The sequence below is a fragment of the Bactrocera dorsalis genome, chromosome 4, assembly GCF_023373825.1.
Source record: "Bactrocera dorsalis isolate Fly_Bdor chromosome 4, ASM2337382v1, whole genome shotgun sequence".
Lineage (NCBI taxonomy): Eukaryota > Metazoa > Arthropoda > Insecta > Diptera > Tephritidae > Bactrocera > Bactrocera dorsalis.
Genome location: NC_064306.1, coordinates 5,434,153 through 5,459,731, shown reverse-complemented (window position 1 = coordinate 5,459,731; position 25,579 = coordinate 5,434,153). Strand labels below are relative to the sequence as shown.

General features: G+C 29.8%; 3 protein-coding genes across 8 annotated transcripts in view; 2 read left to right on the top strand and 1 right to left on the bottom strand.

Moving 5' to 3' along the window:
- The window catches only part of LOC105232096 (sodium/potassium/calcium exchanger 4), a 33,937-nt gene extending 16,921 nt beyond the window's left edge, over positions 1–17,016 (top strand). For all 4 annotated transcript variants that reach the window (XM_011213700.4, XM_049454447.1, XM_011213702.4 and 1 more), the window contains 7 exons: positions 10,287–10,424; positions 12,566–12,873; positions 12,940–13,171; positions 14,040–14,177; positions 14,317–14,562; positions 15,309–15,410; positions 15,765–17,016. In XM_011213700.4, coding sequence (XP_011212002.2) covers positions 10,287–10,424; positions 12,566–12,873; positions 12,940–13,171; positions 14,040–14,177; positions 14,317–14,562; positions 15,309–15,410; positions 15,765–16,087 — 1,487 coding nt within the window. In that variant the 3' untranslated portion in view covers positions 16,088–17,016. The remainder of the gene's footprint in view (positions 1–10,286; positions 10,425–12,565; positions 12,874–12,939; positions 13,172–14,039; positions 14,178–14,316; positions 14,563–15,308; positions 15,411–15,764) is intronic.
- Positions 17,017–18,812: 1,796 nt separating this feature from the next.
- LOC105232093 (uncharacterized) lies at positions 18,813–19,866 on the bottom strand. Of its 2 annotated transcripts, XM_049454451.1 has the most exons (4): positions 19,663–19,866; positions 19,425–19,605; positions 19,252–19,338; positions 18,813–19,034 (listed from the first exon to the last, which is right to left on the bottom strand). In XM_049454451.1, exons 2-4 carry the CDS (start codon positions 19,482–19,484, stop codon positions 18,891–18,893), a joined length of 291 nt encoding a protein of 96 aa, XP_049310408.1. In that variant the 5' UTR covers positions 19,485–19,605; positions 19,663–19,866; the 3' UTR covers positions 18,813–18,890. The 2 variants fall into 2 exon arrangements, with proteins under 2 accessions (XP_049310408.1, XP_011211998.1); XM_011213696.4 differs by having other exon boundaries at positions 19,425–19,866.
- A 1,473-nt stretch (positions 19,867–21,339) lies between these two features.
- Positions 21,340–25,579, top strand: part of LOC105232092 (serine/threonine-protein kinase minibrain) — a 71,586-nt gene continuing 67,346 nt past the window's right edge. For both annotated transcript variants that reach the window (XM_029552798.2, XM_011213695.4), the window contains exon 1: positions 21,340–22,147. The gene's annotated coding sequence lies outside the window, so the exon portion shown is untranslated. The remainder of the gene's footprint in view (positions 22,148–25,579) is intronic.

Here is a 25,579-nt window from a genome sequence, read left to right as displayed (position 1 = left end):
TTATTCTATAGGATTCGTTTGATTTACTACTAGTTCGCATGTACGTTAAAGTATTATAAGGTGTCTGCACGCAAATTTTAAACTCAACAAAAAAGTTGTTTATCTTATTTACTACAAAAAGTAACACAGTTTTTAACCTTAAAAAATAAAATAATGACATAATAACATAAAAAAAATTAAAATAATTTTAATACTCAGCCGAAGTACCTGTTGATAGTGTTGTTATATGTATTTCCTCATCTTAAAATTATTATCATAACTAACTATTAAAATTTAAATCTTAAACTTAATATTGAAATTCTTATTTTAAAATTAAAGTTAAAATTAAAAAAAAAAATAAATTAATTTTTTTTTAACTTCAACCTTATTATTTTCATTATTTTTTATTCAAATTGAATAATTTCTTCTTTAAAACCACCTTTAAGCTTCCATAAATTGTACTGCATAGTTAAACTCACAACTATTTTTAATCGATTGCTATTTTCCCACACATCACTGTGACACCTCATATAACCACTCACTCTCTCACTCGTTGCACTCAGTAGCTATTTATGTGCAATATCTAAGCTCTGCTGCTGCACCATCAAGAAAAGGGCTTAACTCAGTAACATAAATATGTATGTATGTATTGTACACGACCGGTTTGACGAGTGAGTAGCGAAGGTTTTTTCATAATTTTCGTTGTAAATGCAAACTCATAATTAAAGCGAGATGAATAAAAGTGCACGAAAATCACATTTCAAAAATTTCCAAAGTGTTATATAATAATTTTTATCATTTTTAATGTACAAATATGACAAAATTATCTTCAGAAAATTAGTTTTTTATTTTGACAAATCTAATTTTGATAAGACTAAGAGCGTCGACTTAATATCTTTTTAAAAAAGATTTTTTTAATAAACAATTTAGACGTAGAAGTTGTATATTCATCTATTTTTAGATGAATTTAAATATTTAAGTTACAAAATACAAATTTTATGATAAAAAAACAATTTTATTATTATTTATATGTTTAATTTGGTAGCAAAAAACTTTTTTGACCCGATAAATTTACGCACACCAACAATTTTTGATGGTTTTTTTTTGGTAATAAATCTCACCGATTATGTTATTTCACATCCCGCTTTGAAAAAAATTAAGCTCTGAGGCTTTCACTAAGCGAAAGCTTTCATCATTTGTAGCATATTTGTACCTACTTAATACTGATTAAGTTTTTTTCGCAGTTTTGAAAAAAATTAAGCTCTGAGGCTTTCACTAAGCGAAAGCTTTCATCTGCTTGAAAGCTTTCATTGGGTTTAATGCATTATTGTAACATATTTGTGCCTATTTAAAACTGGTTAACTTGTTTTCGCAAAAAAAGAAAGCTCAGAGGCTTTAGCCTAGCTAGACTCTCGTAAACATGAAGGCGTCCGAGGGTTTAATGCATTTTTGAACATACGTATGCATGTACAAATGTACTGATTAATCTTTTTCACAATAAAAGAAAGCTCCCAAGCTTTCACTGAGTTAGAATACTCGTATCCATGCAAATTTTAGTAAGTTCAACGCATTTTTGAAACAGGTTTGTTTATAATACGTATTAAAAAGTTTTTTTTTTTTTCGCAATAAAGAAAGCTACGAAGCTTTCACTAAGCTATAACCATATGCATGAAAGCTGTAAGGATTTATATGCATTTCTGGATTAAGCTTGTTTGTAATCAATGTAATTTTTTTTTTTGCAACCAAATAGAGCTTTCGTTAAGCTAGAATTTCAATAACTATGAAAGCTTTAGTAATTTTTGAGCTTTGTATGAAGCTCTGAGCTTTTACTAAGCTAGAATTTTCATATGCATAAAAACTTCATTGCATTTTAAAGACATTTATGCAATGCAGACTAAAATCTGATTTCTGCAACTCTTTTTCTTTTCCTTTATGAACTTTTAAATAGCAAAAAGTCACATTGGCATCAATAATCATAACGAGAAGGAAAATAAAAGCAACTAACAATAGAACACAAGGTTAATATACCGCTAAAAATCACGCTTAGAACATGTCAAATGTGTGATAAGAAAATTAAAAAGCAAACAAACAGAGCACACAAAAACACAAATTTACATACACATGCACATATTAGCAAATATGAATGCATAATTAATAAAGTTGGAGTCACGATAAATTTTGTGATAATTTCCATGTGTTGTGGTTTTTATTGTGTACGTTGTTTTTGTTGTAATATTGCAGTTATAGCAACGCTGTATTTGCCTATTCGCTTTTTTATCTCTATTTATATGCCATTTTCCGTGTTCCTAAGCATTTACAGCGGCACTTTTATTGGTTTGGCGGAAATACACACGAATGAGTTAATAGCTTTAGAATTAACTCAATGAGTAAGAGAGCTATTTGGCTGCTTGACTGATAGTTGTGCTCACTGCTGATATTTCTGATAAACGAAATCAGTATTTGCAGCGCTCTGACTAATTAATTGCCCTACTGACTGACTGTCTGACACTTTCGCTCAATCTGCTACAAAGTAGCGGTACTTATCTAAATATTCGCAGTCAAAAAGGGTTTCGTTTACAAACATAAACGAATTAAATAAACATTGAGCACTTGGGTCATAAATTTGGCAAACAAGAAAATAGTAAGCCGAGGAAAAAAGTATGTGCAAAAAAACCGCAAATAAAGAACGGTACACAGCAGAAACGGGTAGGCATCAGAAGTATGCAAAGAAAGCGTTGACGTCTAGCAACTATTTTTGACAGATGACAGCTATTTACAAAAATAGACGTCAGCTCATATTAGTTTAGCTGAAAACGTACTTATGCGCTGATAATTAGGAAATGGAAAAACAAATAAAAGTTTGTTTACGGCTACAGTTTAAATTAGACGCACTGCTTAAGTATTTATAACTTGATAATTGAGAAATCAGACTTGTGAAAATACATACATATTTACTGTTTGATTGCAATTATTAATAAAGATAGTGTTCTAATACTGATTTTTAGCATAGCAGACGATGACTCCCAATATTTGTTAGCAGCTGACGAAATTTATTGACAAAATAATAATGAATAAATAAATGTGATAGACAAGAAAAATTTTTTCTTCGGCTACACCGCAGCTATAATACCTAAAAAAGGCATAAAAGGGTTTAAAAAATATCTGTATCTTGATTTTGATCAGTCAGTTTATACGGCAGCTACTTATATGCTATAGTGAACCGATCTGATCACCATTATTGCCTTGGATAATATTCCATTCCAAATTTTGTAAAGATATCCTGTGATATAAAAGACTTTCTCATACAAGGACTTGAGTTCTATCGGAGAATGTGTATAGAAGCTATATGCTATAGTGGTTCAACCTTACTTACAAACTTAATAAACCCTGTTCTAGCCATAATTCTTAAAATAAATTAAAAATGCGAAACACCAAATGTTTCAAACTAACAATATTATCGAAAATCGATTTTTTTTGGGTTCATGCAACGCATTTCCACTTATAAGGTGTTCATACTTTTAGTTAATGATATGAAAAAAATCAAAGCATTGCATCGCAAAAAGCTTAAAACGGATATGCTGAGCACTTAGCTAGCAACTAATTGTGGGTTCATATAGTGACCCAAACAAAGTCTATCAATTATTAATACCAATTTTATACAAACAATTTTTTGTTGCGTAAACATAACGAGAAAAATTTTTATTGCTAATAAGCGCATTAAACACTTTCACATGATTTCAAATGATTTGCTTATTCATCTGCTAGTTGACTAAAAGCAAATACACAATGTATGACAACCCTTAACAGACTGCTAATGAAATATTCACGTGCAATTACCACGGGTCTAAAATACTTCTAGAGGCGCAAATTCAATTGAATTTCACTATAATTACAACAATTTTCTAAACAAATACAATACAAAAACTTTAGCAGTTGTCATTGACACATTGCAATTCGCACAATCGATTATTTTACCTATCAATAATGCATACTTTACCAATGAAAGCGGCCAATTTGACGTTATGCAGCAAAGTTTGCTTTAATTATTGAACTTAATTTATTGACGGGCTAATTGTCAAATGCCAGCTGGTAGCAAAGTTTAATGAGCCTTATTCTTAAACATTTATGCGTGTAGGAAATTTTATGTTATGACTGTTAAGGCTATTGGGGAAGAGTTTTGTGGATAGTTTAGAAAATTGTATAAATTTTAAAAGTAAAGAATTCTATAATTTTAAATGTGTTGTTTTATATTGAATTAGTTAAATTGCGGAAAAAGTGCTTACAAAAAGATTTGTGACTAAACACTAGCAGCGAATGCCAATCAGCTGAGTTGTGACAGCAAAAAATTACGCATACGCCCTGTCAGCTATGAGAATTGCCTTAGAAAGTTTATAGAAACAAGCGAGATTATGAGATAAAAAAATGTAATTTAAAAATTAAATATAAATTTTCGAAAAAAAATTATATTTTATTATAATTTAAACAAAATTAATTTTAATTTGAAAAAAATTATATAATTAGAAAATAAAATTAAATTTAAATTAAAAAAAATAACTAATTAAAAAAATTTTAATTTATATGTATTTCCAAAAAAAAAAAATAAAATAAAATAACAAAACTAAATTTAATTTGAAACAAATTATACAAAAATTAGAAAAGAAAATTTAATTTAAATTAAAAAAATTAAATTTTAATTTAAAACAAAATTAACTTTAATTTGAAAAAAATTATATATAAATTAGAAAAGAAAATTAAATTTAAATTAAAAAAATAACAAATTGAAAAAATTAAATTTTAATTTAAAACAAAATTAATTTTAATTTGAAAAAAATTATATAATTAGAAAATAAAATTAAATTTAAATTAAAAAAATGAAATTTTAATTTAATAAAAACTAAATTTAATTTGAAACAAATTATACAAAAATTAGAAAAGAAAATTTAATTTAAATTAAAAAAATTAACTAATTAAAAAAATTTTAATTTACACATACATATGTAAATATTTCCAAATAAAAAAAATAAAATTAAAACTTGTAAAATTTAAACTTAAATTTGCAAAAAAAATTTAATTTAAATTTGCCAAAAATTATTCATAAATTTATAAAAAAAATTTAATTAAAAAAATTTACATAAAATTGAAAACAAACCAAAGTTTGAATTTTTATGCAAATATGTGAGATTCTAAAAAAAATAAATTGAAATTTGTAAAAAGTTAAAATTAAATTTGCAAAAAATTTAATATATTATATAATAAATTTGCAAAAACTAAAACTTAAAGTTTTAACTTGCAAAATATAAGTTAAACTTAAATTTACAAAAATACTAAATTTAAATTTGTCAAAAATTATTAATAAATAAAAAATAAATAAATTATATTTAAAAAAAATTAATTTAAATTTGTCAAAAATTATTAATAAATAAAAAATAAATAAATTATATTAAAAAAAATTAATTTTATTAAAAAAAAAATTATACATAAAATCTAAAAAACATATAATTTCAAAATTAATAAAATTAATTAATTAAATAAATTGTATTTAAAAAAAATTAATTTTAATAAAAAAAATTGTATATACATATGTACATAAGATTAAAAAAATAAATAATTTCAAAATTAATAAAATTAATTAATTAAATAAATTAAAAAAATTAATTTTATAAGTAAACCGCCAAACCGACTTATCTTTCATAAAATAATCTTACAATAATTAACATGTTTTTGAAAAATTGTTGAGCGGAAATTCTTGATTGCCATACTAGAAATTTCCTGTCTAAACTGATTTGCTTATCAGCAGACAATCATTGTAAATATAAAACTTATGACTACAAGTAATTAAAAATTAAACACAAATATTAATGCTCGATATTTCAAAAATGCAAGATATCGATAACACTTATGACATAATTATAAATTGAGTTAAGTATCAAAGATTTATAATGAACTTGTGCCGCTGTTCACATGCAGCAAATCCATCACTTGATGTGATTTTCAAGCACAAACAATGACAGGGTCTTAAAATGAGCGAAAACACTGCAAAGTACTCATAACTAGATTTATATAAGCGCAATAAATCTCTAGTTTCTCTAAACAAGTTAGCATAACTTTTGAGAAGGATTACTAAAGCAGGCAATAACAAATAAAACCAAAATTATTGACAGATAATAAATTGAAAAACAGAATTGTGATAAATAAGTACAGAATAAATTATTGTTGACTGATAACGGCGCTTGCATGATTAATTGCGAAAATGCATTACTTTTGGCAGCAATGAAATACGCGCTTGGACAAATTAGCTAAAGACAGGTGCACGCGCTTTCAAAAAAAAAACAATAAATAAATTAAAAGTTATATTTGCTGCTGATTTGAATTGCGTTTGAGTGGCGCGTGTACGAATCTGTTCATCAATTACATGCATGCGTCCAAATGTTAGATATATTTATATACATATTTGCTTATTCGTAAATTAATTTTTCTTTTTTCGTTCATTTACTGATAAGAATGCTTAAATTGGTTTGGTGATTTATATTGACTACAGTTGGTTAAGCAAAAACATGATGAATCACATAGCAAAAAATATGCTCAGCAATGAATAAGAATGATTGTTTTGCGGCTTCATAACTATGTTGTATAGTAATGCGGAAAAAATGTATTAATAATGAATGGTCGACAACTGATATATTTTTCTCACTGGTTTTTTAACATTTTTATGTTTCAGATTTAAGATTTTATGTGTTTTTTTATTTAAATTTTTTTTAATAAATAATTTTTTTTTTTAATTTTTATTTAATTTTTTTTTTTAATTTTTATATAATTTTTAAATTTTATTTATTTTTCATTTTCATATAATTTAATTTTTTTTTTAATTTTTATTTAATTTTTTAATTTTTATTTAATTTATTATTAATTTTATTTATTTTTCATTTTCATATAATTAAATTTTTGTCAAAACGTTAAATTTTGCAACCTTGCTTCATTATTTACCGCCAAAATTATACACATTACTGTACTACTTCTGTGCTATTTAAACTAACCACAATCTATTATGTAATACGTGCGCCTATTATTCAATTTTAAAACTAAAATTAAATCGCTGGTGTTTTCTATTTGTTATCATTGCTATTAACGGTCTATCAAATCGGCGTGACTGAGCTGCTAAGAGCTATTTAAATTATTATTTTGCAGTATTTTTTCGTTTTTTGTCAACAACACTTAAGGTGTTGGCAAGAACGCACGCCAAAAGGCAAATTAATAATGATATTAGAATAATAATTTTATTTTTAATAATACATACATATTGATAAACAAATATATATACTAACTATGTATGTGTAAGGCGCATAAATGGCATTGAGCGAAGAGACTTTATTATAAAATTATCATGAATTATTAAATACAGCTACAAACAACTGCGCTACATACAGTCATTTGCACGTTGTATACAGTTACGCGTCAACAGCACAGTTAGTGCGACCCCACTCACGCCAAACAGCTGTTTTAAGCGACACCCATACCTTATTTATGACAGGCAATGCGCACACTCTGCTAAACAGCAGGCGCTCAGCAACACTACCAGCAGCGTGTTCATAAATCATTTCGCTCAAAAACCGTTACTCTTGTTGCTCCTGTCACTCTGCACTCACCCACAGCACTTTATAGTTACATGCGGTACACTCATCAGTCATTGCCGCACAGCGCTCATCAAGCTTCACAGTGTAAATAAACAATACTAACTAGCATTGCTGTTAGTTAATGATTATTTTTTGTTTTTGTTGCTGTAATTTAGCACTTGTTGTTCAATGTAATGTATAGTAATCACGCTGATAAGTAAATAATAAATATATGCGCGCATTAATAATAATAATAATTTATTGACACTTTTTGTTGTCGTCGCTAGTAACTTTTATTTGTTAGAATTATTGTTGTAGGCACTCGTTGTTCAATGAGCAATTTGTGTTCCGTATTACGTAGATATTTGAACTGTAGCTTTTGTTTTTGTTGTTTTTATATTTGTAGTATTATTTTCCTGTGTTCAAGCGTTGCCACTTATAACTTTTCAAATCCTGACACCTTCAAAAATAACCTTAAAATTGTTATTTATGCTAAAAAATCAAATCTACTCAATCATTTATTGAGTGCAATGTTTTTTAACTCAGTCATTTACCGTTAGTTGTATTTTAGGTTTCGGGTTATGAACACAAATACGTTTTATTCATTCACAAATAATTTTTATAAACCATAAAATTGTTATTTATGCTAAAAAATCAAATCTACTCAATCATTTATTGAGTGCAATGTTTTTTCACTCAGTCATTTACCGTTAGTTGTATTTTCGGTTTTGGATAATGAACACAAAACCGTTTTATTTATTCACAAATAATTTTTATAAACCATAAAACCGTTATTTATGATAAAAAATCAAATCCACTCAATCATTTATTGAGTGCCATGTTTTCACACTCAGTGATTTACCGTTAGTTGTATTTTCGGGTTTGGATAATGAACACAAATCCGTTTTATTTGTTACAAGTTGCTCAATTTTGCACTAAAAACTTATTATGTTGAATAACTCACAACTTAACTCAAAGTGATTGAGTAGTTTGACATTTGTGCTGTTGTATTAAGATACTTTTTTAAATACCGTTTTCTCAATGTCTGCTTAGCAACAATCTGTCAGTTAAGTTCCGGTAAAAAAAAATACCAAAATTGTTAGTCTTGGGTAAGTTAACCAGAACTTAACCGAAAGATGGCTGCTAAGCAGACATAGAGAAAACGGATCTAAGACTTAAGTTTATTCTACTTAAAATCATTTCAAATCCAAAAATCACAAAAACGATCGATTAAGCGATTAAAAAATTTTAATTATTATCAAAAATATTATTCCTTCGAGCATATCAAAATCGAGCATAAAAAATCGTCTTCAAATTTCGAGAACTTAGCCTAAGGGACTATCCGGTTTCGAGTCAGTTTTTTTATAAGGTCATATAACACCTTACTTGAATCTATAACAAATTTTTACCAGAAAATTGTTGCTTTTAAAGCATCCCTTAAATATTTTGCATTTCCAAGCAATAAAAATAGTCAGCTGTAGTTCATGCTTTGGAGTAGTAACACAAGTTGCCTGTATATACAGCACTTGCTGCATTTTTCCACTAAATTGAAATTTATTTACCCAATCTGTGTCCTAAAATTAGCATGCTTGAAAATAAAACTACTAAAATTTTGCTCTGCCGAATATTAATTACACCTGCACGTAAGAGATTTTTTTGTGGAATAGATAAGCAATTTTTTTTTACAACTTCTATAGTGTGTACCATGTTAATGGCGATAATTAAGCTCGTAAAGATTTGCATATTGCCATATGTACTGAAAGTTAATGAGCCAATTGAGATATTAGAATAAATACATTTCTTCTTATAACACGTGAATAGTGTGTCAGATTATTTAAGCATACGTATGATCACGCTCTACTCTCACTCAAACTCACTTTTCGCGTTTAACAGGTGTTAGTGTGTGAATTTTCCGCGAAATTATATTTCTTCTGAATGTTTAATAAAACTAGCTGACAGCGCATAGAAATAAATTATAGTATTATAGTTACGGCTATATAAAATTTATGAGATTTAGCGAACTTAGCGAACTAGAAAATTATGACTAAAGTAATGGAGACAAGTAGATAAATATTTTTTTGTACTTATAAATTAAAAATGGAAAAATTTTAAATAAAAAAGTAATACAAATTAAATAAAACAAAAATTTAAAGAAAAAAAAAGTAAAGCTGTAAGATATAACACAGAAAAACTTGATAAAAAAAATTAAATTTTCTGGAGCAAAAAAAATATTTAAAGGCAGAACACTAAAACATTAAAATAATATATTTACAATATTAATAAATTATAAAAGAAAATAAATAAAGCTGAAAGGCATGTAAAAAATTAGTAAAATATTAAAAAAAAACTTAAGCAAAAATATTTTTTAAAGACAAAGTACTAAAAGTTTAGTACAACATATCAATAAAATTTATAAAACAAAAACAAAAAATAAAAATACTGATACGCCCATAAAAAATATTAAAAAATTTACATTTTTTCACACAAAAAAATAATTAAAAAATTGAATTTTTTTCACACAAAAATAATAAAAATAAAAAAATAAAATAATAAATAAATAAAGCCAATACGCCAAAAAAAAAAATAAATTTAAAAAATTTGAAAAAACTAACATACAAAATTTTTATACAAAAATCTAGATTTTTTCTAATTTTTTTCAAATATTTTTTAAACATATTTCATACCCATCTCTTTCAGAATATAATGAAACGTTTCTGGAGCAAACTTTAGAATATATTGAATATGTACTACATCAGCCATTGGCACGTGATACACAGCTATGCGAAGAGGATACTACCGGTACACCGTTAGATGAGTTTCCTGAATTTTTCACGGGTATGTATGTATATAAATGATGACAAAAACAACAATATAATAAAAGTCTAAAGAAAACAAGTCTAAAAATGTGTGCGGAGAGCGTACATTCATAAAGCTTGCAATTACAAAAATATCGGCAAACAGCTTTAAAGCTTTGTGTAAAGCTTACAAGTAGAAAAAATACCGGCAAACAGTTTTAAAGCTTTGCGTAAAGCTTACAAGTAGAAAAAGTATCGGCAAACAGCTTTAAAGCTTTGCGTAAAGCTTATGAGTAGAAAAAATATCGGCAAACAGCTTAAAAGCTCTGAAAGCTCAGTTAATCTAAATTGCTAGTGCGGCAATATAAATACAAAATTATTTAAAAGTTAGCTACTATTTTTTTACTAGCTGTTAAAAGCGTAGAAAGTTGTAAATAATTCACAGAATTGTATAAAAAAAAGCTCAAAAGCTTTTTGCTACTTTTAAATAAAAAACAGTTAAAATTTTGCTGAAATAATATATGGATATTTTTAAAAGCGTATAAACGTAAAACCATAACTAGTTAAGCCTTCAAAGCTTAAAAGCTCAATTTTTATAAGTCAGCTTTAGATCAAAATAAATGTTGAACTTTAGAATTCTGAAATGCACACTGAACTTTTCAATAATTTGTAATTAAGTTTGAAAAATCTCTATCATATGCAAAGCTTAGTTTAAAGCGCTGGAAGCTCCATTGATATAAATTTCAAATATAAACGGATAGTTATTTAAAAAGTAGCTGCTGTTTTTTTATAAAAAAAAAAGCTCGCAAGAGCTTTTTATTTAAATAATATTTCGATATTTTTGAAAACTCTTAACGAAAACACTTAGCCAGTTTAGCTTTTGAAGCTTCAAAGCTCAATTTTTCTTATTCAGAATGAGGTTAAAAGAAAGTTATGAACTTTTCAATTCAGAGAAGCACGATATGAATATACATATTTGCGCTCTAGAAGCTTTAAAGCTTTTCAACAATTCATAATTAAAGCTTAATTTTTAGAAAAACGTTGAAAAAGCTCTAGTTCCGCATCTGCTTAGTGAACGTGAAAGCTCCAAACTTTCCTAATATGCAATAAAGAATGCATGCTTATGGAGCAAATTTAAAAAAAACTCAGTGCAAAGTTCAGTAAAAGTTTTAAAGTAGATGTCTAGAAGTTTGAAAAGCTCAAAACCTTAAACTTTTAAAAGTTTTGATTTGAGCTTTTGAAATCGACAGCACATACTGAATGTATTTGCTGTGCAGCAGTTTAAAAACTTTTGAAAAAAATTCAGTAAATTGTAATTAAGTTGAAATTTTTAGAAAAATCTTGAAAAGCTCGTGTTTTACATCAGCTTACAAAGCATGAAAGCCGGATTACACAATGCAAAATTCAATAACAAACAAAAATATTCTAAATTATCAGCTTTTAAAAGCTTTGAGTTGAAGAAAGTTAATGTTAAATGCTTCGGTGAAAAAAGCCCAGCAGATTCTTTCGTGTAGCTCAGTATTATGTATTTCAATATCAACGTGTGAGCTATGTATAATAAATAGCTTATCTCATTAAAAACTTTAATACAAATAATTATTGTTTTTATAACATTTTCACTACGCTTATCGATATTAAGACGTATTGAAATTATAAGTACGCCGCAGGGTTCGTCAGTTTTTTTTAATCGGCCGACATCAGTAAATTTGCAGTAAAATTATTTTTAATTATTTTATTATCAACATTGTAAGTGCCTAACTCAGTGGCATCCAATTAAAAAGTAGGGAAAAACCCGCTAATTAGAAGGTGGTAGCAAACTGAAGGAGGCGATTTCTGAGATTATAGGAGACCGAAAATTGACCGATTATAAAATATTTACGATTTGTTGAGCTGTTTTGTTAGCGTTGTTTTTTAACGAAAATACTTATAGAATAATGGGAAGTAGGAATTATAGAAAAATACTTAAAACGTAAAAGTTTTATGTAAAAAAAATTTATAAAGTTTTTAGTTTTTGATAAAAATTTATATATAGGAATGAAATTTTTATTTAAAAAAAAATATAGCCTTTTTGATAAACTTTTCGCAACAAAATTAATTTTATGATAATAAATTTTAATAAAAAAACATTCAAAAATCACTTACCACACTTAACACTCCTCACCTCTCTTTTTCACCGCACAGTGGAGCAATTACGTCAAGGCTGGGTCGTGTTGCATGTCTTTGCCGCCGTCTATTTCTTCATATTGCTCGCTATTATTTGCAACGACTATTTCCTGCCCACCGTCGAATGTATATGTGAAGATTTGAATTTATCCAAAGATGTCGCTGCGGCGACTTTTATGGCCACCGCCACCTCAATGCCCGAATTCTTTACGAATACGATAAGTACGCTTATAACGGATTCGGATATGGGTTTGGGCACCATTATCGGTTCGCTGATGTTCAATACATTGGGCGTGGCGGCGTTGGGGGCGTTGGTCGTAAAAAAGGTAAGACAGTAGTAGCAAACGTGGCGTATACGCAACCAGTTATATTTAATTTAATCTCTTCCACAGCCCGTCCAGCTGGATTGGTGGCCTATAGCGCGTGATTGTGTCATATATAGTTTTAATACAATTGTACTCATTATACTTGCCTGGGGCGGCTATGTCAGCTTCACCGAGTCATGCATCATGATGGGTTTCCTCATTTTCTATTATTTGCTCACGTTTAACAACAACAAATTTATGCCAGCCATACGTGTTTTCGTAGAGGATAAGATGAATTGCTGCATATCGAAGCGATATGGTGAGTAAACATGAGAACAAAAAACTGGAATAAAGAAAATAAAATAAAATAAGAAAAATTTAAAACACAAAAAAAAATTAAAAAAATTAAAAAAAAAAACGTTTTTTTTTGAAGGATATAATAATTAAAAAAAAAAAATAATAACAATTTGAATAAAATGGAAAAAAATTCAGAAAAATATTTTGAAAAAAAAATATTTTTAAAAAAAAATATTTTGAAAAAAAAAAAATATTTTGAAAAAAAAAATATTAAAAAAAAAATATTTTGAAAAAAAAAATTGGAATATATGGGTTGAACAGAAGAAAAATATATTAAAAATGAGAAAAATATTTTAATGAAAACTGATTTTCAAAATAATATTATGCATTAAAAAATTTAAAATCTAATGACGATAATTAATCGATAATTGTGGACTCTACTAGTTAAATAAATACATATTAAATTATATTTTATGCAATTATTAGTACTTTAATATTTATATTTGTATTTATTATTATATTTTTGTTAAAAGTAGTAATTTTTATATATTTTCATGTATTTATTTATAATAACTTTTTTTGCAAATATTTGATAAATTTTATTTATATTTTATGCCATTATTAATACTCTATATTTTTCATAACCATTTACTTATTTAAAATATTATTTATTGTTTAATACTTTTTTTAAATATTTTTTTTTTTTAATTTAATTTTTTTTTAATTAATTTTTTTTTTTAATTTTTGCAATTTTTTTTCAAATATTTAATTATTATTATTTTTAATAATTTTAGTTATTTCTCCAGTATTTGTATATTTTTTTTATTATATTTTAACTATTATTTAACAATATTTTTTTATTTTTAATATTTAATTTTCTTCTTCTACAGATTTTACCGAGCCACCAGAGAATAGCGCTAAGGCGCGACTGCCGCTTAAAAAGGATCATCTGGGCGGTGATGGGCTATTTGTGATAAATTTACCCGATAATACCTCATCGACAGTGAATTTGACGCATTCAAAAAGTTGTAAGTTCATAAAAAAAATTATAAAAATATATAAAATATCGAAATCAATATTTTCATGAAAAAGTTATGATATTTTTAATCATTTTTAGAATTAATAAAATTAGAATGCATAAAATTTTAACTAATTTTTTTTCTGCAGATACTAGCGACGAAAGCGATGACGTGCCACCGCAACCGCAGCCGCAAAAACTCTTCTCACTGCCACATGGTGAGACGGCATTTAGAAAATTCTGGTGGGCTTTCATATTTCCCATTAAATTTACACTCACATTTGTTATACCCAATCCCGCCCATCATCGTCGCCTCTATCCACTGTCATTTGTGATGTGCATCATTGCGATTGGTCTCAATGCTTATATGATTGTGTGGATGTTGACCGCATTTGGTGAGTAAAAATTATTTTATACCCATTTTTATTATATGTATGATAATAATGTAAATCAAATTAATGCGGCTGTGCAAAGTAATTAATTAAAATTGCGTATAAATTAATCAAGAGATAATTTTTCGCAGTGACTTTCGTAATTTTATGTTAATTAAACTTATAGTTAATAAGGGTTGCTCAAGTGCGGAATTTATTTATCTCAAAGTCAATCTAACTGACAACAAATCCATCAAATAAAAAATTTACATTTCCTAATTAAACATTAATCAGCCGTTTGATTGTTTTATAATTAGCAAACTCTGGGATTTACAAACTAGATCACACAATGTATTTGGAATGATCATTATATGATGATATTGAGTACAATTACCCATTAACTGTGAAAAGTTTGCATCTGAGCTAAACTCTCTAGGCGGAAGTTTGTGTCCGAGCTAGTTCTAAATGTCAAACGTTTGCGTCTTTGCTTAATCAATTTACTGTAAGGAGGTTTGCGTCTATACTAAGTTAATTTTTATTGATGTGACTTGAAAAATATCATACGCTGAGCGATCACGCGATCTTGCTGGCTTATAAAAATTGTCTGATGTGATGTACACTGAGCATATGATCACGAAGAAAAATCGACAAAAAACACAATTCCGACTAGAAATTAATACAAGCTTAAACATTTTTTATATAATATAGTATAATTAAAAAAAAATACATAAAAAAACATAAATATATAATTTTGTTTTGTCCTATTACAGGTGTTGCGGTAAATGTACCTGAAATAATTATGGGACTCACCTTCTTGGCGGCCGGTTCAACTATGCCCGAGGCGGTTTCCAGCTGTATTTCATTGCGCAATGGTAAATAGAGCATCTCTCTGTCTCTGTCTTACGTGTTAAATTTTTTATACACATATAATTTTCTGACGTCACATTAGCGAACATATGGCAACTAACGCTTTTCGTACTATATTCACTTTTTTTAAAAAGTAACACTCACTCTCTCACTGCTTTTTTGTTCTCTTTCAGCTTATGTCTTCCCACTCTATTTTTAGACTTTTTAAAAACTCAAAAAACTCACTGTTGACTAGTTTAACACACTCTCTCTCTCTCTCTCTTCTTTTATTTACTTTACAACTTATCACTCACTTTTCCAATCAAACAAATAATATTATATTTACTATATCACTCTTGCTCTCTCTCTCTCTTTTTTAGGTGAAAACGGCATTGGCGTCTCCAATTCGCTGGGCGCCAACTCACTTGCCATCCTACTCTCGCTGGGTGTGCCATGGTTTATTAAAAATTGCATGAATTATGGCAAAACAGATGGCAGCGCTATGATTCAGATTGCCGCGCAAGGTATTGAATTCAACATTATCATTCTGCTACTCTGCACCTTATCGCTCTTCCTCGTATTGAGTTTTAGCGGTTATCGGCTGACGAAACGCGCAGGCATAGCCTTGATCGGCGTCTACTTAGTATTCATTGTCCTGCAAATTTTGATTGAGATGAATGTGTTCTTCCCAAAACAATGCTAGTGAGCAAAATCGAAAATTGTAAAAATGGATGGAGTAGTGTGTTGTGAACCTATTTCTAGTATTTTCTTTTATATTTTTGTAAAAAAAACAACATTTTTTTACGTGAGCTAATTAAGACTGTTTAGTACTATAAGTACGATGTATAAAAACACCAAATCTATTTAATTACACAATGCGAAGCCAAATTTTAGCTGTTGAATTTTTAGGTTATGTAATTTTTAAGTTGTAAATTTAGTATATAAAGCATTTGCTTACACCGATTTTAGTTCATATTATTGTATAATATGTATGTAGATATTTTTTTTGTATTACAAATTAGCCGAAAATTGTGCTATAGCCAATTAATTAGTGCCAGAAGTAGAAATAGGCGGCTGGAAAATTGTGCGTACGGACACTATATAAAACCGTTTCGCAATAGAAAGGCTATGTAAACTTGTACTTAATGAATATATACTCAACTGAGTAATAATATATATTAGCTTATTTATTATTATTAGATGTTTGTAATACTATTGAGTATAAAGTTGAAGATATTGTGCATGTAATTAAAATTTTAACTGCAGGATTTTGAATAATATAAAATAATACGACAGACGTATCAGCTTAGGCGATATATAGTGCTAAGTATGCTCAGTAACTTTTTCATATTTAATTGAGTTTTTTAGACGACCAAAATTATTTAACTTCATCTTACCTCGTAATTTTTCTAAATTTGAATCCGGATTTGAATTTGCCTAAGCGCTAACAAACAATAACTTTCGCCGCAACAACCTATGTATATAAATCTTGAAACTGCTTTCACCAACTGCACACACAAGAGACGACAAACATTCATACTAAAAATGTAAAACATACAAACAACGAATTAGCATGTAAGCAAGTGATGTAATAGAAACAGAAAATAAATAATTTTTAAACAATTACACAAAGACTTTTATTATTTTAGACAACAAAAAATATAGAAAATTTAATAATAAGAATAATAATTAAGAATAAAAAGTTTATATGCAAATAAAGTATTTGTAAAATATTTTGAAAACATTTTTTTTTTAACTAAAAATAAAGTAAAAATAAAAAGTATTTGTTATATAATTTTGTTTGAACTAAAAATAAGTGCAAAGTAATAATAAAAAATGAGTAAAATAAAATAAAATACTAATATATACATATGTATTTTTAATATAGTAGTCTTTCACTATTTCCACTAAAGTAAAAAATCTCTTTATTTTCTTTTAATTCGTACTTTTATTCTTAGTTGGCGTTTTTTCTTTCTTTAGCAGGTATAATTATTGTAAAGATTTGTTTTTTTTTTTAATTTATGGAGTAAATGTTTTTAGCACTAGGAAAAAATATATACAATTATGTATTTGTTTATATATTTATGTTTATTTTGAATTATGTAATGATTAAATACTAGTTTGTGGGTCTTACAAAATGACTCGAAAGAACTTTTATGTTTTTATAATATAAATATTTTATTAATTAAATTAAATATTTTATTAATTAATTAAAAAAATTAAATAAAATTTAAAATGCGCTTAAACAAAAATATATGCTCTTCAATGGCCAAGATCACTATTTTAGACTTTATAAAAATCAAAAAATTAACTAAAACTCGCAATATTCCTTTATATAACTTTAATTGAATTAAAATTTTCTTTCAAAAAATTATCTATGCCAATTCTTAACCTAAAAATATTTTAATAAAAATGTATTAACAAAAAGGCAATAATTTAAAAGGCAAGTCAATACAAACAAAAAATAAACTAAACAAGCAGTAAGGTGCATTTATTTACAGTGTAAAAAATTCAAATTTTCTAGAAACTTTAAAAATTGTGAGGTTATGCCACATTGTGTTCGTTTATTATTCATAAAATAAACGTACAAAATAATAGTTGAATTTGTCATTTATTTAAAAATTTGTTATTTTGGCTTAAAACATTAGACAGTGGAACTAATACCAATTGCTTCGAAAATTTAAAAATATTGAGGTTATGACACATTGGGTTTGATTATTAAGATCATAAAATTTGTAACTAAATTCATTTTTTTTTGTTATCGCTTAAAAAGTTAATATATAAACAAATAATAAGAATAATATATTTAACAAGAAAAGATCGGAAAAGCACCCTCAGCAAATAATTACTTACTCTTAAACATATTGTTTTTTTCAACGTTATTTGTTTTATTTGGTATCGTGTATATATGTATGTATTAAATGTAGTATATATGTAATGTATGTATGTTTGTGTGTGTCATTCTTTAATCAATGCATTTATTACAATGAAATTATTTTATTTACACGCGTTTCCAATTGCAGTGAAATTGCATGTACAAAAATTAAATTATATATGCTTTGTCATTTAATGTTCATTTTACATTACGAACGTCGCTTTAGCGAGGCGCAGCCTTGTTTTCATCTAAATTTGAACTTAACATATTATTCTTATTATTTCACGCTACAACTATTACTAAATAAATAAATAAATTTAAATGTATATAGGCAATATATTTGACTTTGACTGTTTTACTTTTTTTTAATTAATTAAAAATATCTATATAATAAATATGCTTTTATAGAAGTCCTTTAGCACTTGATTCTTGCTTATTCGATTTTACTTTTTATTACCTGCATTTTGGGTAGTTGGCTCACTCTTTCCATGAAATTCATTTTGTTTTACTATGCTAAATACTTTAGCGCGTCTTTTTTTATAATTTTTCGCTTCGCATAAATTGAAATGTATTACTTTTTTTAATTCTTCAATTATAACGCACGCACGTAGAACGCATCGCTGCTACCTAATTAAGTACAACAATGATAGACATGTCCGCCACTTTTCATTGTGTATTCATTATACGCCAATTTGCTGTAACTGCTATGCACCTGTGCAGACTCAAGTGAGTTTTGTAGGGATTTGCAAGAGAATTGTCGATGATTAGTACCATCCTACAAAAGAAAATTAGCAAAAACATAATTATAGCTCGAAAGCAGGTAAAATATTTGGGAATATTTAATAAAACTCTTTTACCACATTAGCAGTCAAGCCAAAACAAAAATACCAGCTTACGCTTCTGAAATTTACACGTTCTGGATCATGAACCTTTTTCAGTTTGCTACTCACTTCAAAGCACAACATCTTGAAAAATTTCATTAGAACACTTACCTTCGGTTGTATGGGAAAACAACACCAGAGTATAAACGCTATAAATGCCACCAGCGTGCCCACCAGCAGTATGAAATCCTCGATCGTCTATTGAAGTAAATACCCACAAATTAAAATTTTAAAACTCGATTGTTTTAATGTGAATTTTTATATGCAAATTTGAAAGCACTTACCGGTTCATCGCCCAACAATACATGATTGATCAGATATGCGAAATCATCGAAGGGCGTCATGTCTGTTAAGAAAACCCTCTACAATGCTTCTATACGTTTTTTTATTATCGCTATTGGGTTTTTTGTTCGCCTCTAGTAGCAAATAACTATGGTAGACTTTAATCTTCAGGCCCCCAGTTGACTTTATAGAAGTTTTTCGTTATTTTGTATACTTTGATAGCCGGTAATTTGTTCTTACCAATAGACGAACGACTTTATAAGTTCTTTATTCCTTTACAACAATAACTTCTGATAATGTTGGTGTTGATTTGAAACTATTTCAAATCGTGTATACCCGTTTAAAAGTAATTTTATCTATTTTTTGCTTTTATAACAGTGCTTAAAGATGGATATATTAATATGCAATCCACTTTGTTTTGTGTTTTTGATAGAATTGCATGATAGTGTTTGTCAAAGAGGGGCTATGGTCGGTCGCATTGCCAACTTTCATTTACATATTAAATGTTATTACCAACTATATCTACTTTTTCGACAAATGTTTTACATAAAGCATTACTTTTTAAATTTTATTATAAAAAATTTTACAAACTTTGTTATAAAAAAATTAATACAAATTTACCTTCGTTTCTCCTGCAAAGCCCTGGTTATCCCACAGAACGTTTACGTTATCTATATTTATCTTATCAAATCTACATTAATTAAATATTTAGATATCAACATAAACATGACTATATTATACATTTCAAAAGATTTCAAGGAATTCATGATGAAATAGTTCAATTTGGAAGTACATGCTTGTGGGCTTTGATATAAAATATATAGAAGACATCTATAAATTATTCGTTTGCGAATTGCAAATATACGAATAATTGAAATAAGCATAGTCCTTATCATTTAACACTCAAAATGTTTAATTCTGTAATTTTCGTCCCCCTGATGTAAACTATGGGGAAACACGCTAATAATTTACGGTGGTGAAACACGCTCATCCAAAATAGTACCCTTTCGAAGGATGAAATATCAAAACTGGCAACGCCATGAACCTTCTCTATGATATGTATAGTAGCAAAGTTTCAAGTGAAACACCCTTTAATCGCGACATCATTCTGCAATTCCTTGTATATACCGACATCTCTTTTTCTCATTTGTACTTCTAAGCAGTAACATATAGTATAGCCGAATGCATATTAGCTCGTGTTCAAATTGGAACGTATTCTTATAGGGTTGCTGTTGGTTCATTTTTGAAACACATTTTCTAAATGAAATTATTAGCAATGAGAGGACTTTGACGAAAGCGCTTTAAAAGAATTTTATTTTCTAAAAATTTAATTTAAAAAAGAGCATAAATTTTGTATATATTAAGCACGCTTGCCAGATATGTGCAATAAGCTGCTATTCAACCAAACAATGTACACCCTATAAGCAACTCTGCCATTTGGATTTTCTTATCCATTGTCCTATTGCCAAACAGCAAAAGCGGAATCAGTTCGTTTCGTTCATAGATAACTTGATACGAGACTCTTTGGTTCGAGAGAGAGCTGTCAAAACTCGCATTTTTTATAACATTTGCCAATGATGCCACTGCTGAAAATATTAGATTGGGTATATAATAAATTATACAAAACACTAAATTAAACACTTTGAAAATGCATACATATATAAATGCTAAAATGCAAAATCGTTAATTAATTTACATAAACATTTATTTTGCCAAAATATGTTCGCACAGTTCAATGAAATTTCATTTCACATTAATTTCGTCAAGTAATTATAGCGCTGCTCTTCTGGCATCCCGCCTTTTTGACTAACTGCTGATTGGCGCCACCCTGATTGTGTTTTGTTGCCAACTCAAAAAACAGATCAGGGTGCCCTGCCAGCTGACAAGCGAGAGAGCAAGAAAAGAGATTCTGATCAATTTATCTATGGTTTCGTTCGCTCACTCGTTCGCCGCGTTGCTTTTTAACCATTGTCGTCGTCGTTCTTTGGTAGAAGTAGCAAAGGAAGAAGCAGAGCTGTGTGGAAGAAGAAAAAGGCAGCAGCAAGCAAAGGAGAATCTTCTTTCTTTTGTGTGTGTTGTGTGTGAATTTCAATACAAAAAATTTTCACTAGCCCAAGCTAAAAAAGAATTGTGGTTTTATGTGTTGAAAATTATTTAAAAAAATGCGGAATAAACCAACGCAAGTATGGTTATTGTATGTGAGTGAGACGCGCGTGTAATTTTGCAGATATTGTTGGTGAAAAGAAAAAATATTTTGTGTGGCCATTTGCAAGTGCGGTGTTCGTCGTCGTCGTCCCGCAAAGCACCGCCCGCGCCCAGTGTCTGTGTTTGTGCGCGTGTGTGTGTGCGGTAGCCGTTGGTGCGTCGTCTTTGTCGTCATTGTCGCCGCCGCCTATATAAAATTGGACTGGCGGACGAACTGTTTTTCCGTTTTGATCATACATTTTGATCATTCTATATTTGTGTAACTCAGTACTTTTTGAATTTGACGACGACGGTGTAATTTTCATATAAGATAAATTTGAAATATTTCAAAAACAGTGTTTGTGGCCACTAAGTTTTTGAGCGCCAAGCGCCAATTGGATATGGATATTTCAACGCCAGCTTTGAACGATACAAAATCGCTGTACCGATGAATGAACGACGCCAGTGACGCGGGCCAATACCCAGCCAACAGCGAGTCGGCAACAACGAAACAAATGCCCTGTGGCCGGGAAAACAAAAGGTGCGCTAAATAATCTAATAAATATTGTATTGTGTTCAACTACAGATTCTAAAATACAGTTAATAGTGAAAATTAGAAATAGGATATTGCAAAATATTGCTAAACTCGCCAGAAATTAGTTTTTCTGGGTGTAGCGACTGTGACTGTAGCAGAACGCTGCTGCTGTCGACGTCGCCGTCGCTGTCTCAACCTGAGCCATGTAAAGCAGACAGAAAGGTAGGAAAAGTAGAAGCAAGAACCAGCAAACATCATAAAAACGATGAAGAAGCATTGCATAAAAGAGAAACGAAAAGTGTAGCAATAAGAAAGAAGGGTAATATAAGCTATTAGCATAAAAAGTAGACGAAAAGTGGGATGAAATAGAAGTGATTAAAAAGGAAATTTGGAGAAAAATTGTGCAGACGCGTTGAGCAGAGCAGAAGAAATACTGACGCCTCCGCCACCGCCGCTGCTTTTGCTGCGCATTCTCGCATTGCCGACGTCATAAGATATGAGTATGAAAGAGCATAAATGGGAGTACAAAGAGCGAATGGCCATGAGCAGTATTAAAGCACAATAACAGTAGAGACAGAAACAAAAAAAATTAAACAGCAACGACAGTGGGAGCTGTAGCAACAGCAATGCCAACAAAAGCAAATAGGAAAATTTTATGTGAAGAGGGAAAAAATTCAGTGACGCGCTGCCTACTTGCTGTATGCGTAGTTGTATGAAAACATCGAAAAAATAACAATATAAAGCGGTAGAGCTGAATTCGAGTTTTGGCGTTGTTGCTGTGTCGCACAAACGCATAGCGCGGTGCTGGTGGCGGCGTTATTATTGTTAGTTTTATTTGCTGTTCACTTGGTTGGCCTTTGTTGTTTCTACCGCGCTGCTGCTTCTTATTAGTATTTTTTGTGCTGCCGCAATCGTCTGCTAATTATAATGGTGGTTGCTGTCTGCGTTTTTTACTTACTGCCTTGCGCGTATGTGTGTGTGAATTGGTATTATTTGTGTGATTGTTTTACGCAGTGTTGCATTTGTATTTTTACTTTAACTATGGAGTTTGGCGTGAATTTAGAAGTAAGCTGCTGCCTGATTGTTGGCGTTGAAGTTTCTCGGTGACATACAGCGTGCTGCACAAAACATAAAAAAATGGGTATATTACTTATCAAATAATACGCAGGATAATCAAGCAGATGCCTTGCTTACTTTTAAAGCAGACAGGTGGAAAGAAACATCGAAGTTTTGTTTAATTTGATCCGGCTTCAGACTTTATGTTAACCGAAGATAGTCTTCCTTTGTACTGGCGTAGACACCGCGTTTGCGATTATAGCCGAGTTAACAACAGCGCGCAAGTCGTTTCTTCTTTCGCCAAGTTGTGCCAACTGGAGATTCCACCTTGTCTTTCCAACGGAGTGGATGTCTTCCTCTTCCTCTGCTTCCCCCGGCCCGGGGATTGCGTCGAATACTTTCAGAGCTGGACTATGTCAATGGCGTCGTATATCTTATACAGCTCATCGTTCCATCGAATGCGATATTCGCCGTGGCCAACTTCACTTGGGAGTGGCCAGAAACGATTCTTTTACATATAATGAAGCAGCTCGCAAACTTCCGGTCCTATGCCATGTATACTCTGGGTAGCCAGAAAACATCCCTTTGAAGGCGAGTTAAAATGAGAAGGCGAAAAATACCCTCCACAGGGTTGAGTGCTGCGTTTGGAACCCGCCACGTAAAAAACACTACCAATGAAAAGTAAAGACCGAAGATAGCAGATAGTAAAAATTTCGAATATACTAATAGAAAGCTATATCAAAATTATTGTTGAGAGCTCTACCGATAACCCGTCAACCAATCTACATAATTCCCGCGCTTAGCATTTGGGCTTCAGAGGAGAACAGTGGACGTTGAAGGAGCAGACCATCGCAGACGTTGTGTTACCCAACAAAATACTGAGTGATTTTTGCCCTTCGTTCTGGATACTGTAACAGGCTAAAGGAGGAGGGTGTCATGTGTAGAAGTTCACGCAAGTGAGGAAAGTTCTTTGATCGCCATTCACTTGGGAGTGTCCAGAAACGATTCTTTTACATATGGCTCAAGCAGCTCACGACTTCCGGTCTTTGGCCAAGTATCCTCTGGGTAGCCTAAGAACATCCGTTTTAAGGCGAACTAAAGTGAGAAGGCCAAACATCCCCTACATAGGGTTGTGCGCTAAGTTAGAGACCCGCCACGTAAAAAAAACACCCAATGAAAACTTCGGCTATAATCACGTAAGCGGTGTCTACGCCAATTAAGAAGAAGAAGAACAGGCTAAATTCCTACTTAAGTTCCCCACATCTCAGTAAATACCGTAGCGTACAAATGCATGCCCAGCATGCAGCGAGTCCACGCATGACTCTAACTACATTTTGCATGTTCAGCTGACCCTAGAATTCTAACATCCCCCCTCCCTATTGTTCGACCCAGTCGAAACATCACGTTTCCTGGGTTTACCTTCGGATGACCTCGATCACAACTTATCTGAACCTGACCACACAAACAGATATTAGATAACCGTAAGTCCCTGTTCGGAGCTCACTTGATCCAAATATAATGAATATATCTCGCATGCAATAAGCTACAGTATTTTCCTTGGTTCCAAACCTGCCGAAACAACGTAGTGTCGAACTTGTCAAATAGAAAGCAAAAAACAAATAAGCGGAAATAATCAAGTCAATAAAAAATTTTGCGCCTAACTGCATTATACTCTACTTTAGAATTGAAAAAGTGATTTCTATAGTGACAACAACAAAAGACACAATACCGCTTTTTATCAGTAATTATTTATGTTATTATTATTATTATTATTTATTTTTCTATACATTTGCATTACATTCGTTCACAACGAATCTATTGCAAGCGCCGAGCGGATGCGTTACTTGAGCGCAGTTTTGCTCTTCTTGTGCGCACACTTCCGTTAATGTCAATGGCGTGCGAAAATATCGGCGGCGGAATATCACTTTATGCTCGTTAAAACCAAAACTTTATGAAATAATGTGGATTTGACAACAGCGCATCGGCGCAATTTCGTTGTTAAAAACAGTTGATCGCTTGCTTGTGCTATTCAGTGCGCTAACTTTGATCTTCGCTGAGATTTTATCAGCATTTTGGCTTTATATGCGAAATTCATATATTTTATGGCTTATACTTTGCTTAATTTCGAGATTTGCAATAGTTGTTTGCTTTGTTTTTATTTTACTTTGTGTGTGTGTTAATATTCACCACACGCGCATTTTGTTGTACGCTTTCGCCGCGTTTTTGCGTTGCTAATTTGCGATCTTTACGCTTTTGAGTTATTTTTAACTTCTTATTTTTTTGCTTTTTTTTATTTTGTTTTTTTTTGCAAAAGCATTCACTTTTGGTGGGTCGTTGTACTTGACGTTCGGTTTCGGACTTTTTGTATAATGTAGTATTATA

Excerpts from the sequence above, each read along its gene's own strand:
- LOC105232093 (XM_011213696.4), bottom strand. The coding sequence starts at position 19,484 with ATGACGCCCTTCGATGATTTCGCATATCTGATCAATCATGTATTGTTG. Across the intron at positions 19,339-19,424 it reads TATTGTTGGGCGATGAACCG|ACGATCGAGGATTTCATACT; the intron begins GTAAGTGCTTTC and ends TTACTTCAATAG. Across the intron at positions 19,035-19,251 it reads GTTTTCCCATACAACCGAAG|GATGGTACTAATCATCGACA; the intron begins GTAAGTGTTCTA and ends TTTCTTTTGTAG.